At 40.1% G+C, this 16,290-nt stretch overlaps 2 protein-coding genes across 3 annotated transcripts; one reads left to right on the plus strand and one right to left on the minus strand.

Moving 5' to 3' along the window:
- Window positions 1-260: 260 nt before the first annotated feature.
- LOC129760473 (regulator of nonsense transcripts 3B) lies at window positions 261-3,001 on the minus strand. The gene is made up of 2 exons (XM_055758115.1): window positions 2,640-3,001; window positions 261-1,415 (listed from the first exon to the last, which is right to left on the minus strand). Exons 1-2 carry the CDS (start codon window positions 2,907-2,909, stop codon window positions 339-341), a joined length of 1,347 nt encoding a protein of 448 aa, XP_055614090.1. The 5' UTR covers window positions 2,910-3,001; the 3' UTR covers window positions 261-338.
- A 2,986-nt stretch (window positions 3,002-5,987) lies between these two features.
- On the plus strand, window positions 5,988-16,044 carry LOC129760476 (serendipity locus protein alpha-like). 2 transcript variants are annotated; one of them, XM_055758119.1, is made up of 5 exons: window positions 5,988-6,191; window positions 6,281-6,460; window positions 13,401-14,037; window positions 14,842-15,762; window positions 15,826-16,044. In XM_055758119.1, exons 1-5 carry the CDS (start codon window positions 6,096-6,098, stop codon window positions 16,038-16,040), a joined length of 2,049 nt encoding a protein of 682 aa, XP_055614094.1. In that variant the 5' UTR covers window positions 5,988-6,095; the 3' UTR covers window positions 16,041-16,044. The 2 variants fall into 2 exon arrangements, with proteins under 2 accessions (XP_055614094.1, XP_055614095.1); XM_055758120.1 differs by lacking the exons at window positions 5,988-6,191; window positions 6,281-6,460 and adding an exon at window positions 6,912-7,000.
- Window positions 16,045-16,290: the final 246 nt, after the last annotated feature.

Raw genomic sequence — 16,290 nt, forward strand, 5'->3', positions numbered from 1 at the left:
CAAAAACCTTCTTGCAAACAACATTGGTGTCATTCCTTACAAAGAATCATTAAACTTAATTAACAATTAAAATCAAGAAACTGAACCATTTGTTAGCCATTTAAGGTGGCCGTTTACCAGCCGAATTTTCAATAAGGTACCTAATCGAATAATCCAAGACACTTAAGATTTGGGAATCCATTTTTATTCTCTGTACTGATAATAAGACGAACTGTTAGAAAAATTACGGCTGTGATATGCTGATGATTGGAAACAAATGATTTGAAAAGTTTTTATATTCCATAGAACAGATGAGCCACAGAGAAACTCACAAATTCACTGCTTGGCGAAAAAGCAATTCATTCATCTTTGTCATCATCTTGTGTGAATTCATTGATAGGTGCCACTTTGAGAACCTCATGCTCATCGTCACTGTCATCGTTTCGTGCCGTACCTTTTTTGCCTTTTTCCTCTTTCTTATCACCACGATCCTTGTCCTTATCTTTTTTAGTTGCGCCGGAAGCTGCCTCCAAACCACTAGCCCAAGTACCACGTGGAATGTCAGAATAGGCGGCCGGATCCATGGGATCTAATGCTTCATTGATTTGTCGACCCCGTCCACCACCACGATCGCGATTTCTATCCCTGTTCCGATGATCATCATAGTCGTCACGTCGCCCCCTCTCACGATCTCGGTCACCGCGATCTCTTTCTCTGTCCCTCTCGCGGTCACGATTACGATCACGGTAATCTCGATGCCTATCTTGGTCCCGGTCTCGATCTAACCGACCCGGGCCGTTGCCTCCCATGCGAGGCCGTTTCTCATCATCCCGGTACGGAGGCGGTGGCTTTGCATGATGAGGTCGTTTAGGAGGATTTACCACAGGAGGTTTAAGATGTTCTGCCCCAGCAGTTGGTCCAATCATCATGTTAGGTTCCCGGCTAGGGAGGCTCACTGCCTTCGGTGGCGGTGGGTAGCTCTCCACAATAACGGCCTTTGGAGCAGAATCGTTAGCATTCTGCTGGTCCTTGATCTTTTCCATAAGCTCCTTGCGCAGAACCTTTGCGCTTTTGGTCATTTTCGCATCGGGATGAGTCGGTGGCAGCCAGGACACGATGCGTGTTTCTTTGTTGTAAAAGTAAAACGCCTTGCATCCTATGTCGTACTCTTTGCGCCAGTGACGTGGCAATGGGTAACGTTCCAGCAGTCGTTTCACCCGTTTTTCATATTCTTTGTCGATTTCGAACTCGACCTCGCCATACCGTTGTACGCAGTACATCGTACAGTGATGGTAGATGTTGTACTTGTTCTGACATCCATCAACCGACTGGAAACCGTAGCGTTTTATCATTTTCTGTTTCATCTTTTCCGTCCAATCCATAGCCGGATTTGCTTTCTTCTTTTGCAGAGGATATTCGAAGGCCTCTGGATTAACCTAATGATTTAAAAAAAAAGTACATAGTGATACACTTCCTAGCAAGCCTATCTAAAATATTCTAGCGGGTCCTATAGGTTAACAGCCCCTGCATAATCGTATCGGAATATTGGACAATTATAGAAAATATGACTTGAGATGCGCCTGGTAGATTATTTTATGTTTTATTTGTGAGGTGCTGCCCATGGAAAATCGATATTCCACACACTTTCTAAGGGAAGCTTATCTTGAACTTCCTAAAGGTCTAGACCTCAGAGACTCAAACTCACACATTGGCGATCCTGCCAGGATGTATTCGTTCCGGACTTGAGATCATCGTAACTTACAATTACAATTTGTAAGTATTCGATCGCTGGACATGGAAGGCCATCTTGAAATCACTACCGTAATGTTCAGATAAAGCTTACTGGAGTCTCTAATCTGGAGACAAACCCGGAAGATCACAATGAACGTTCCGGAGAAACTGACATTAGGTGGGCCTAAGTTTTGCTTGAACACCCCATCTGTTGATATTTTGTATCATTTTATAAACTCCAATAAGACAATCGGATAAGGTAATCGACCGTATTTGTTTTCTGGTGCGTCTGGGAGATGTGGAAAACTATTCATAAGTCTGAAGTGGATATATTGCGCAAATGTTTGCGTTTCAGTTATCTTGTGCATTCGAATTTCACCGGATATTCAAAACTAAATTTAGGAAAAGTCTGGTCCGGCTCCGTTGCCCGTAAATAATTCAGCATTTTGTCATTTTTTGTAGATTTTTCGCAAAATTGAGCAAAAAACTCAATTTTTTGTCTAAATTAAACGTCCTCCAAAGATTTTTTAGCTTATCAAATTTCATAAAATGGGATGAATCATCCAAAGGATAAAAATGAAAACAAAAAATACCATTTTTGAAATCTGAAAAGCGATTTATATGCTACCAATGTGCATCGATAGAAAAAAGTTTAATATTTTTATTGACTTTCTTCTTGATTTGAAATAAAATATACTTGGAGTTCATCAGACTTTGGGTTGAAATATAAGAAGTAGTAGAATTCTTCCGAATTTGTGCGACCCGGTTACGTGCGAAAAAAAAATTTGGAATGTTTAATCTTGATTCCACCAAATGGACAGTATCGTCTTCCGACTTAAAAGGTTTCAAATATCAGGCGGAGCAAGAAGTAGATAACTTCCGGAATTTGTACAGTAAGTAATAAATCAATAAATTTGAGCGTCACTTACCTGATCATACGACTCATCGTAATCCTCGGCAATAATTTCCTCATCTGCCTCGCGTCGCTCTTCTCCATCGTCGTCATCGTCCTCATCAGAATCCGATTTCCCGTTGGATTTGGAGGAAGAATCCGAATGATCTGATTGCGCTTGATGTTGTTGTTGTTGCTGTATAGGTGCAGCAATATTTGTTGGTTGTTTTGATGCTGCTGCCGGGGTACCATCGCCCTGGACGATTCCTCGTTTAGCCAGTCGCTTCAGAAGTGCTTCCGGAAGCATTCTGGGCAAGATTTCTACACTTTTATAATACTTTTTCACGAATTTTCACCTTTTTTCTGGGCACTGGTTTGTTTACCAAAAAATGTGTTAACAGTGATGCCAAAAATTCAAAGTATTATTAGAATATCTGTTTTTAGAGTTACCAGCTGATTTTTTTTATATTCTGATTTTTTTCTCTTTAAAACGAGAAAGAAGAACAATCAGATTTTTGTTTAAAAAAATTAAATCATTATTTGGAACTCTAATACCAACAGAAATCTTAATAATTGATGTAGCTTTCAATCTTAATCATCCCCATAACAATCACAAATGCAGTTGATTTATCGGTGATCGATTGAAATAACAGTATTTTTATAAACAAATTTCATTACAAACCTTTCAACATTTTAGAACTATTTTCTTTGTTATTTTGTAATTTTCAATTTTTATGAAACCAAAAATGTGCAACAAAACAAAAAACACATGTTTTACCAAACAAGAACGATTTGGCAACACTTTCTACTGTTGTTATATTTTGATGAACCTGAGTGGGATGAAAATCATCATAATCCTTAGAAAATTTAAAGCGTACAAATAAATTTTCTTGGCACACTGAACGAAATCGGGCTATAAGGTTTATTGAGAATTTTAGTGTTTTTGCACTAAAAGAAAATCCAATACTTTTTACTATTATACGGTCGAAATAGGGTTGATTAATTTTATAGGAAATTTTAATGAATTTGAAAGTGCGTCAAGATAATAAAATTTATTATGAAAAGAAGTAAAATGAATAGTGTATAGATTCAATAAAATATGTACTAGTTCAATTTATTCTTAAATTTTAAGTTTTTTTTCACAATAGCGTAAATAAAATACATCATTGAGATTAATTATTAAAAATTTATTGTTACTAGATTTATCCCGTCTAAAAAAATACATCCATCTCTGGCTTCTGAGCGTCAAGGAAAATTTTCCGTTGAAATCAATTTTACCATGCAGATAGAAGCATTTTCCGGATTCGGTTGTTGTTTTCAGCGTTTTTATTGATGAGGATTCTGTAGTGATCCCCCTCGCCAACTTGTACTCCGTTTTTATGTGATCATCTGAAATCATTAATTATAAAATCACTACTCATTGAAAATGTATGTATGTTTCAAAACTTACCGATCTAAGACTTTCCGTAACCGCGAAGGTACAGGTCTGGGAGTTCTTCTGGTCCGGGTTACTCCACTCCTCTACAGAAAGGATACTATTCGAAAAACCAAATCTCGCCGGGAGTTGAACGAAGTATCACGTACTACGTACATTCTGAAGTTTTAGCTTAATTATTCTCCTTTCTGTTGTTGTATGATGAATGGCATATTCGCCTGATAAAAATCTTGCGCCCATAAGTTACTCTGGCCAGACGAGCAAATTTCAATTAACGATGCTCCCGTTTAAATCAGATGAAAGCTGAAATAATCAATTAAAAAGTTATTTTTATTTAATTTAGAATTTATGTTTACTTACATGCTCAAAAAAATTCTGGAGTTTATTTTTTATCTCTTGTTGTTCGATTCTTCGCTGCCAAATGATTTCTTGATTCCGCACCAACCAGATGTACAAACTAATAGGCTCAAAAACACATCAGCCGTTTTATTTTTGGGCATTTTATGTTTACCGGCAGCTATAGGCTTACTTTCCAAGTCTAGGTACCGAAAACTAAATAACGAACAAAGCTACTGGATTTTCCTATACGTTTCAAAAAGTGCTACAAGTATATAAGATTCATTGGATTTTCTAGTATCTTTTACTGGATACTGTCGGATATCGACGAACTTGTAGAAAGTATTGGATTTCGTGATATTTTGTATAGAATTTTTTATTAGTATTTACCAGACAATGAAATAATAAAAATTATTAAAATGAGCCTATACATTTTATAGCCCGATTTGGTTCAGTGCACAAAATCCATTAAAAACATTGTTTTATTTTAGCAACAAAAACTTCAACTGAAAATCTGACAAATTTATCGTAAACTGTATCTGTTTTAGTAGAACTATTATTGTAGGACTTTCAATTGAAAAAATGTCGAACGAAGATGAAAAAAAATTTGTTAAGTAAATATATCCATATATCTACTTTTACTTGTTCAGTTTTTCGTTTTTTTGTAAACTCAGCATCAACATCAGACATTTGTGAATGCTTCAATAACGAAAATAAAATTTAATGTTATTTGTATGCTCGCAGTAGGCGCCGGTCAGTTAAGTGTGAAACACATGAACTAAACTACTAATATAATCATTTTCCGGGATTTTAAGAATCTAAGGTTTTTGTTCAAATACATTCCTTCAAAAAGTATGATTTTGTTTTCCTACGTTCTTCTTTAAACCTTCTATTATGCTTTGAAGATGGATATATTCAAGAAAGACTCAACTCTAACATTTACAATGATGCACTCAATAACTATAGTTTCTTGTACCTACATATTTCCATGATACATATTACAAGATACGAAAACAAATAAAAATTTCGGCCAAACTTTTGTTCCATTTTTCTCACTGTTTGGTGAGTTGATCACAGCAACTTGAATTTTCTTGTTGAACGTGTTCATTCTCTCTCGCGCCGCCGAGCAGGGGTGCCAGGTGGTTTCGTCAAAAATCAGGACAACGTGAAGCTAAAAATCAGGATTTTTCAGGACACTTCTTGATTCATGAAATAATAAGGATTTCTGCTTAGATTGCATAAATAAAGGCGCAATTCAGGTGCTGTAAACGCCTTGATTTATGCAACAAAAGTGTGCAGGCCTGCGTAGTTTATATCGAAAAACACCAATTAAATATCATCTGAACCGAAGATTACCATCTGTTGAATGGGTTAAGCTATTTTATTACCTATTTATTCGATTTTCTCATTGTTAAACTACAAATTCGATTGTATTTGAGAAGTTTTTATGAAAATCAGGACAAATCAGGACATTTTAGGTACCAATTTTCAAAAATCAGGACAACTCAAGAGTTTTTAAAAAATCTGGACGGTCTCTCGAAAATCAGGACAAATCCTGATAAATCAGGACACCTGGCACCTCTGCCGCCGAGCGTTTATCGGGTGGTGTTTTTGAATCGATGAATGCATTCTCGATACCGACCGTTGTTCCTTCCTGGTGTGAGCATTCGTAGGAAGTTTTTATAGAAGTTACCATTGGTTCCGCTTAAAGATTTATCCAACATGCTGCCGGAACTACAGGAAGCCATCCAGTTAGCACAGAAGAATCTTTCCCGTGGATATGTGTCCTCAAAGCGGAGCGACATCAACTGGCTTAATGTAAGTTTTTTTTACCCCGTTAATTCAATACGTTGGTATTGTACATATAGTTGTTCGAATCCAATAAAATTACTGTCTTGCGATTTCAGACTGTTTGTGGAGATTTCCACAAATTGTTGCGAGTTCTGCATAAGTTTATGGTTTTTGAACAATATGATAACGCAGGCAGCATGGAGATGCTATATTTGTGCCTATCGCAAATCGTTGTCTGCATTCGGTACCTGGAGCGAACATTCGTCATAGAACAGGACCAGGACCGGACGCTTATGGTAAGTGGGAATTGCAATATAAATTTAAAATGAGACAATCTGTTTTATTAGTTTACAGATATTTAATCCTTTTTCTTGAGATATATCGATTTTCAGTATTGATTTGAATGTGTGTAATTACCGCGTTCATTAGTGTTGCAATAAAAACAGCTTCTTAGCAACAAACAAATTAAAATAACTTTATTCCGAAGATACAAATACTTTAAAAAACTTTAAAAGGATGTGTGATTCGACTCTAAGCAAGGTGTGGAATGACATTCATTAAGTTGACGTTTCTCTTATCAATCAGGGCGGCATCCTTCTGGGTGACAGCCGTCACTTGATGAGCCACCAGTTGATCCACTGGTTCGGACGGGGGGTCCTCTCAACACCTCCCCCGTTTCAATAAAGCTGATACGGTCCGTATCGCACAGGAGCTCTTCTGGTACGCGAAGAGTGGCGAAGTAGGGATGGTTCAGCTACTGGAGTTGGAAGATGAGCTGGTCTGCGGATCCGTTGACGTGGTCTATCGACTTGCTGGAGTTCATCAATAGTCGGAAGGTTGGATTCCGGTACTGATTGGATTTGGGGTTCGACTATTGCATTTTCCAGATGAGCTGGTGCACAACCTAGGCCCCAGGATTCTAGCAGGATTGCAAGTGGAATTTCAGGATTTTGTTTCTGCACATTGTGTTCAACCTCAGCGTTCTCGAATCGTTTCCTCAATTGATTACAGTGCACAGTGGTCCAAAAGGGCCTGAAATGGAACTTTTTTCCTGGTGACTTTGTCTTTCATTTTAGCTATTAGATGTCCTCAGAACATTTACTAGTAAGATTGTTTCCCATAACGTGAAAGTATCAAAAATAAGTCACAGCCTACTACGATAAAAATAAAAACACTAACTCTTTTGTTTGAAGAGATAGAGACCAAATTTGTTCTACAAAGTTGTAGATATCATCAAAATATGAAACTTTGCTGAAATAACAAGAGCTTTATCTCTATTCAGTGCAGAGTTATAAAGCTTTTAGTTCAAAACATACTTAAAATTTGTTTTTTGTACTTAACTATTGTAAATTTTGAACTTACATAAATATGATGTTCATAACATTTATTGCGATACTCAATACGCACATTTTGCACTAGATCTTAAGTCTCTACGACCTTGTCTTCCGAAGTTATCGCAATTTCAAATTTTATTTTTGCTTAAATTCACGAATTTCTAGGGTAAAATGGGGCAAGTGGATCCAAAAACTAAATACCACATCTTGAAGTATAATTCAAGTACTACCAACAAAGCCAAAAACTACTTGTCTCCACGCGCCCGTTTTTGAGTACGGTCGGCATAAATTTGTTGAATTCTTAGATTTTAACGAGAAAATAGAGTTTTTTTGTCATCGTTGAAATAAAAACATGCCTAAAATGCACATAACTTTATCAGTTTTCAACTGAAATCATCAAATAGCACATCAAAACGCATTGAAATTTTATCACCTTTTCAAATTTAATATTTAAAAAAAAAATTAACAAGAAGCATTTCCTGTTATAACCGTAAAAACGCTTTAAAAATTGTTTAAAGGTACAAATGGTATCATCAAAAATTCTCTAAAAAATACCATTCAATAGCTCGTTTGTTGTTGCAACTTTCATTTGAAGACATCAAAACAGATAGTTCATTCCTTGAGAAGATATGACAGAATTATAAACAATCAATCTCTATTTTCTCGTTAAAATCTAAGAATTCAACAAAGTTTTGCCGACCGTACTCAAAAACGGGCGCGTGGAGACAAGTAGTTTTTGGCTTAGTTTGTAGTACTTGAATTATACTTCAAGATGTGGTATTTAGTTTTTGGATCCACTTGCCCCATTTTACCCTAGAAATTCATGAATTTAAGCAAAAATAAAACTTGAAATTGCGATAACTTCGGAAGACAAGGTCGTAGAGACTTAAGATCTAGTGCAAAATGTGCGTATTAAGTATCGCAATAAATGTTATGAACATCATATTTATGTAAGTTCAAAATTTACAATAGTTAAGTACAAAAAACAAATTTTAAGTATGTTTTGAACTAAAAGCTTTATAACTCTGCACTGAATAGAGATAAAGCTCTTGTTATTTCAGCAAAGTTTCATATTTTGATGATATCTACAACTTTGTAGAACAAATTTGGTCTCTATCTCTTCAAACAAAAGAGTTAGTGTTTTTATTTTTATCGTAGTAGGCTGTGACTTATTTTTGATACTTTCACGTTATGGGAAACAATCTTACTAGTAAATGTTCTGAAGACATCTAATAGCTAAAATGAAAGACAAAGTCACCAGGAAAAAAGTTCCATTTCAGGCCCTTTTGGACCACTGTGCAGTGTGATCTGACAAGATTTTGTTTTACGGTCAGCCACACGTTGTAGATGACACGGCCAACACGTTCAATAACTTCTCCAGGTTCCCATTTCCAATTGTTGTGTTCGAACACTTTGATCCAAACAAGTTCCTTGCGATCATAGCTCCTAGCTTTGGCACCATGCCTGCGATTAAACTGCTGCTCTTGTTGCTTTTCTTCGTAGTAGAAGGGCGCAGGTGGTTTAAGAAGATCAAGCGAAGTTCGCATAGGTCTGCCTAACAATAATTCAGCTGGTGTTTTATTTTCAGGTGCACTTCGGCATGGAGTGGAACGGTAGACGAGCAAAAAGGTGTTAATTGCTTCAGCAAAGGCTTCTCCCCCCGCTGTGATTTTTTTCAGGGTTCGTTTGAACGTGTCCACAAAACGTTCAGCGAGTCCGTTTGACTGCGGATGGAAGGGTGGAGTTTTCAGGTGCAGGATACCATTTTGGTCGCAAAAACGTTCAAATTGTTCACTGACAAACTGACGACCATTGTCACTAACAAGAGTTTCTGGCATGCCGAACCTAGCGAAAATGCCACGCAGTATAGCCAATGTCGCCTCGGTGGTGATGCGTTTGGTGGGAACAACTTCGGGCCACTTGCTGAAGGCGTCGACCAGGATCAGAAAGTACCAACCGTCGATGGGACCAGCATAATCCATATGCACCCTTTGCCAAGGATTTGCTGGCGTTGGCCAGGATGCCAAATTGGTTTTGGGATTAGTTTTTGCCACACTCGCGCATTCAGCGCAAGAACGAACGAGCTGCGTTATGTCGTCGTCGATCCCAGGCCAGTAAACGTAATTTCTGGCGATGGACCGCATTCTTTCTACGCCGGGATGACCTTTATGGAGCAACTGTAGTACTCGCTTGTGATGTTTCGCTGGTATGACCAATCTCTCACCATACGTAAGGCAGCCGGAGACGATAGATAATCCGTCACGACGCAAAAAGAACTGCTGCTGATGTGGATCTTTCAATTCGGTTTTTTTATTCGGCCATCCTTGATGGACGAAGTTTTGCACCTGCTTAAGGAGTGGATCTGCTTCTGTTGCTGCTTGGATCGTTTTGAAAGTAAGCGGGATCACCTCAAGCGTTTGGTGAATAACATTGTCGATAGATTTCTCCATTTCGATTGATGCTATGACATACTCTTCTTCGGGACGGATATGGGTGTTGATTAGCCGTGACAGTATATCTGCGTACCCGAAACTGTCCGTTGAGATGTATTTGATTGTGAAATCATATAAAAGAAGAGTTAAGGCCCATCGTTGGAGTCTATTTGCAGTGTAGACTGGAATGCCTTTTTTCGACCCAAAAATGGCCAACAGCGGTTTGTGGTCAGTCTCGAGGATGAAGTGCCGACCAAAAAGCATACGATGGAATCGAGTCACAGCAAAGATGAGAGCCAAGCCTTCTTTCTCGATTTGGCTGTAGTTTGTTTCGGCAGATGTGAGGCTCCGGGAAGCATGGCAAATTGCTTTTGTTGTTCCGTCCGGAAACCGATGTGCAATTCGTGCTCCAATGCCGATCGATGACGCATCAGCTGATACCACTATCTCTAAAGCTGGGTTGTAGTGGGTGAGTGCTAGTGGTGATTGTAAAAGTTGCTTGAATCTATCGAACGATTTCTGACAAGCATCACTCCATTCCCACTTGACCCCCGTTTTCAGCAATGTGTCCATAGGGAACCGTAACTTGCGCATCTCTGGAATGTATTTGCCATAGTAATTTACGGCTCCGAGGTATGAACGGAGGGTGGAAATATCGTGAGGTGGCGGCATGGTAGCGATAGCGGAAGCTTTTTCTGGATCTGGGCGAACACCATCACCATCCAGAATATGACCGAGGTATTTGATTTGGGACATGAAAAATCGGCATTTTTCGATGCGCACCGTAAACCCGTAGTCTTGGAGGCGACCAAGAAAGAGATGTAGGTTCCGGTTATGTTCTTCCTCTGTTCTTCCACCAACGATAGCGTCATCAAGATAACCAGCGGTGAATTGAAGTCCGCTAGTCATCGCATCAGTAATCTGTTGAAACGCGCCGGGAGCTGATTTGATGCCTGGAGATAGCCGTGTGAATCTGTAGAGCCCCAGATGAGTGTTGATTGTGAGTAAGGGCTGGCTGTTTTCGTCCACCTCTACCTGTAGGTAGGCATCCGAAAGGTCAATGTGGCTAAAAACACGACATCCGGACATTCTGGCGAAAATATCATCTGGCAGGGGAAGAGGGTACTGGTTGGCCTCGAGTACACTGTTTAGCCCGGTTGAAAAATCTGCGCATATTCGGACACTACCATTTGGCTTTCTGACGACCACAATCGGCGCAGCCCAGTCCGAGAAGTCGACTGGTTGTAGGACTCCTAGACTGTGCAGACGGTTGATTTCTTGCTCGACACTACCTTTGACGCTGAATGCCACCGGGCGTTTTGGACGGAACACAGGTTTGGGCTTTCCACGAAGTGATAATTGGACCTTGGTTTTCGTGCAAAGACCCATTTTGTTGGTGAAAACGTTGGGGAACTTTGACTGCAGTCCCTTGACACCTTTCGCTGGTAGGCAATCGACTTGGCTGCAGAATGCGTTGAATGGAACATCCCACAGCCCAAACATTTCAATCCAGTCGGTTCCTAAAACGAAAAGATTAATGTTCGGTATAGCAACACGGCACAAACCTTTCTTGGACGTTCCGTTCAGTGAGACGTTGCACCAGAACTCAGAGGCTAGTTGAAGCGGCTCGCCAGATGCTGTTACCGCCGTGCAGGACGTAGGTTGCGTTCGTGGTCTCCCGATTTGCTTCCACATCTCGTAGGTGATGATACTGATGTCGGAAGCTGAGTCCACTTGAAGACGAACCGGAACGTTGTTGATTTCCACTTCGGTGAACTTTCTTCCGTGGTTGACTGCGTTTACGGAAACCACCTTGGTTGCCTTCTTGGGGTTGAAGCTTCGCTTATTCCCGACAGCTTTGCCGGAAAAACAGGAGCAATAGCCCTCTTTGTGGCCTTTCTTTCCGCACTCTCGACACAGATGATCCCGGAACTGGCAATCCTTGGAGTAGTGCATGCCGCCGCAGGACCAACAAGGCGACCGTGGCTGATCGGTAACCGTCTTTTCACCCATTTGTTTACGTTTGGGCTTGTTGTTTTTGTAGGTCTTCTCCTTCACTGCATGCACTGACACTGGGGACTGTGATTCGACCATCACGTTGTCGTTTTTCAGATTGCACAGGTTCCGGCAGTCCTCGACGATCTTGGCCAGGGTGATGTCCGACGATTCGTTGAGTTTTGTAATCAGACGCATTCGAATATCGGCATCTTTGGGCGACTTAAGGCCCGCGACGAAGATCAGGCATTTGAACTGCTCTTCTGTAAGTGCAGAGAGCTTAAAGTCGACACACATCTTGTTCACCTTACAAGAGTATGCTAAGATGTCTTCTGAATCACTTTTGACCGTTTGTAGGCATTGATATCGACGGTGGAACACGGATACTGGGGACCCGAAAAGTGACTTCAGTTTCACGATGGTTTCACCGAAGGTGAATGCATTGGATAGCTTGGGGAGGATGAAGCTCGTATACCGTTCGTGTGCCATCGGATTGAGCTTCCTCATAAGCAGTCGCACTTTCGCGGAGTCATCTAGCTTTTTAGCGTCCTTGTCGAACAGATCCGAATATCGAGAGTACCATGAATCGAACCCTGATCCGGATCATAGCTAAACTCGCTGATGTTGCTTGCGAGTGACTCTAACGCTACGTCGTCGCGGGACAATTCCCTGAGGCATTTTTGGGTGGTGGACATCTGCTCTGCCATTTGACCGATGAGACGTTGCTGCTGCTGCAGGATTTGCATAATTGCCTGCTGGAACGATGATTCGGTGGGTGGTGGTGGCAGTCCATGTGTGTCCGGCATCCTAACCTCAAATCTACAGTCTGGTTCCCGCAAACGATCAACTACCGATTTTCCGCAAACTGGTGACTGCTGTCGCCAAAATTCTCGTCGCCACTTTGTTGCAATAAAAACAGCTTCTTAGCAACAAACAAATTAAAATAACTTTATTCCGAAGATACAAATACTTTAAAAAACTTTAAAAGGATGTGTGATTCGACTCTAAGCAAGGTGTGGAATGACATTCATTAAGTTGACGTTTCTCTTATCAATCAGGGCGGCATCCTTCTGGGTGACAGCCGTCACTTGATGAGCCACCAGTTGATCCACTGGTTCGGACGGGGGGTCCTCTCAACAATTAGTTTATGCCGTTTTCGTTTTTCTCCACGGGCGCGGGGCAAATCTTTCTCTGAATAAACAAACAGAATCGTCACCCGGGACGATGCAAATATATGGTTGCTATAGTCAACCTTATGCTTACCCCCAACACTGACAACTTCTACGGGTTGCAACCGCCTGCTTGAGGTTCAAACCTCGGGCAATTCTAGTGGACTTCTGAATTAATAAACGAACACAAAAACAGCAGTTAGGGCAAAACTCGTGGACAACTAGGTTGCCACTGCTAATAAACGAAAACACTATTAGAAAATGAATTGGATTTTTATATTCAAATCGACTTTTATTTATTTGCAGTCCACCCGCCAATGCTTCCTGGACCGTATCGTGTGGTGCATAACACGGATCAAAACGTTAACCGAACAAATCGATTCTGAAGAATGTACAACTGAGTCCAATTTTGTAAACTTTCTCGATTTGGCGCTCAGTTTGATAAGCCCAATGACGCTGATGGGCAACTCTGCAGCAGCTTACGCGAACGACGAAGATAATGCTGAAGCTCTGGTTAGGATTCGGTCCGTTGTCGAAGCGCTCATAACACAGGTATTCGCCTTTGGCAATGTACTGTGCGAGCAAGACAAGGAACGATTAACTCAGGCATGCCAGCGAGTTTTGAGAGAGTGCATAGCTCTGGAACGAGATCCAGCGCTGGACCTTGAGAAGCTCACCAGTGATCAGGACCGATGTTTGAAAGCTGGACTGCTCGAAGGGGCAATCTATCAGCTGGAAATCCAGGCCAACGATTGCTTTCTGAGGTTGGTCTACGAAACATTCTCCGAGCTGGATAGGAATTTAGTTGGCCAGATGCGAAAACTAGTAACCGATGATGCGAAGGATGAAAAAATGGATGCCCTTGCGGACCGATTCGACAACATGGTAGATCGCATCATGCAAATTGGACTGTTCACATTATCGTACGCTGATGATGCGAAAGGTAGGTAAATTTATATTTATTTGACATTTTATCTTTTAATTTGGGTATAATTTCGACTTCAAACTATTATATAAAATGTTTTGAGAGTCATCTTTTAACATCTTGAGGCATAGTCCAACATTTTGGTAAAGGAGGTAGGGGAACTCCATCTGCTGACCTATAGGGTTCCTCGCATTTTGGTTTCTCCTTAAAAAAAAGTTAATTCACTGATTTTTGAATTTAACATATTGCTTAAGTACTTACAGTTGTTTCATGTTGCCATGATATGAAGATGTATAAGAAAACCAGTAGCAAAATCGCTATTATGTTCATGTTTCTTTGTTACTGCTAACCGAATGCTGCATGTAGGCCCAGTAATTCGTTCCCATTGAACCAACTGGAAATGCATTGAGCAAATCGAAATTTAATGTGATGAATCAAAGCATGAAGCGCGTAGTTTGCAGAAATTGCGATTAGCATCTTTGGATGCTTAGTTAGAAACATTTTCGATAATATCAAACTCTCTCTGACTGTAAAATTCACGAAGGTAATTTTGTTTGACATAAAACTAACTAAAATTGAACAACGTAAAGTCTACCAAACACAATAAAATTACTGTAAATTATCATCGTATCACGTATTCAATGCTTAGGTTTATAAAAAAACTGATTATAAAACTTAGATTATAAATGGAATGGATACTGAGTAATATGATTTAACATCTGTCAGAATGTGTAAGAGAATAATATTCATATTATGATAAAAAAAATCCAACCTAAAGACAGAAGCTAAACAGATAAATAAAAAAAATTCCAAACATTCCAGTCGCTTCGGTAATCCGCAGCTGTTTGGCCTCGATTGAGGCACTGGATTCCTACCTGATCCCTTCGATCTACGTGCCCTGTGTACATCACACTAAACTGCTGGAAGAGCATTGGCACGAGGAATCGAGCCAGCTCCGCTCACACGTTCAACGGATCATCGACAGCAATGCCTTCGCTTTGGTTCTGATTGACCTGTTGGACGGTGGAATCGATAAACTTGTAGTCAATTACGAATCACACTGTGCAGAAGGTTTACTTCACAAAGCCGAAGTATTCCGACAGCACCTGGAACTCAACCGAAAAGATCTGGATTTGTTGCGTGAACCCTTGAGCCTGTTTTACGAGGATTTCAAAATGATGCTTCTCGAGTGTCGTGCCATCGTTAAATATGCTCGCGAAGATCCGTCGATAGCGAAAGATCGTGTAGTAAAGCGCTTTCGAATTTTGCTGCAAAAGTTACGAAAAATTCAGCAAACCATTAGCTCGGGAAAGGGCAAAGAAGTTCTCAAAGATGAAAAGATTGATGTGAGACCCTTGGAATCGATGGCTAAAACGGACGAGGAGAAGGAAGTGGATCAGAGTGTGAAGGAGTTTTTCTCTCTAACCGAAGCCCGCTTTTCGGCGAAAAATATTCTCTACCGTAGTCGAAGAGGAGAACCTCCATCAGCTAGGCGAAATTCTACGGCCTCGTTACTGCAGCTTCAAAGTTTTTCAGATGTCCCTTCTCTGCTACGAAAGCAAGTGGAAACAACCCCTGGAAAGGGCGCCCCTAAAGTGGTTTCACCAGATTCAAACTCATCATCGAAAAATCGATTGATGAAACGGGATAGTCTTCGTAAGGCAATGTTCAAACGCAAGCAGTGCCTAGAGACGGCTGATTTTTTCGAGAGTTTCAAAAGCGATGTGGATCTACAAATAACAGGTATGCTCAGAAAGTTCGTTAAAACTAAATAAAAAAATTTGAAAATTTCAATAAATGTTGCAGAAATTTTGGATCAGCTAACAGATCTGTCGTCAACGTTTGCAATCGATCAGAAAACAATTGTTCAAAATTGTACAAAGCAGGACCTGGAGCATCTGGAAAAATTGGAACAAGTAGAAGAACAGACTCAACAATCAGACAGGAAGTCTATCACCAAGGAGGAGATAGAGATTACTGATGACAATAAAATTTGTATTAATATTACGACTGATATTTAAGATAAGGTACACCGGGGTAAGTGTGGACGCGGGGTAAGTGTGGACGATGGCTATAAAAACAATACTGTGCACTATTTTTTCAAACTTTTGATGCAGAATGTTCAATTTACTTGTAATCTATCCAATAACTGTGAAAAAGATACGATTCAGACAATAACGGATGTTTACAGCGACTTTTTCGGAATTTTATATTTTCAACTACGATGTCGAGTTGATGTGCATCTTTTTCAATTGCAAATTTCTCCTAAAC

This window comes from Uranotaenia lowii, unplaced genomic scaffold (assembly GCF_029784155.1).
Source record: "Uranotaenia lowii strain MFRU-FL unplaced genomic scaffold, ASM2978415v1 HiC_scaffold_62, whole genome shotgun sequence".
Taxonomy (NCBI): domain Eukaryota; kingdom Metazoa; phylum Arthropoda; class Insecta; order Diptera; family Culicidae; genus Uranotaenia; species Uranotaenia lowii.

Coding starts and splice junctions, on each gene's coding strand:
- LOC129760473 (XM_055758115.1), bottom strand. CDS start 2,909: ATGCTTCCGGAAGCACTTCTGAAGCGACTGGCTAAACGAGGAATCGTC. Junction 1,416..2,639: donor ACGATGAGTCGTATGATCAG/GTAAGTGACGCT, acceptor TTAAATCATTAG/GTTAATCCAGAGGCCTTCGA.
- LOC129760476 (XM_055758119.1), top strand. CDS start 6,096: ATGCTGCCGGAACTACAGGAAGCCATCCAGTTAGCACAGAAGAATCTT. Junction 14,038..14,841: donor GTACGCTGATGATGCGAAAG/GTAGGTAAATTT, acceptor CAAACATTCCAG/TCGCTTCGGTAATCCGCAGC. Junction 15,763..15,825: donor TGTGGATCTACAAATAACAG/GTATGCTCAGAA, acceptor TAAATGTTGCAG/AAATTTTGGATCAGCTAACA.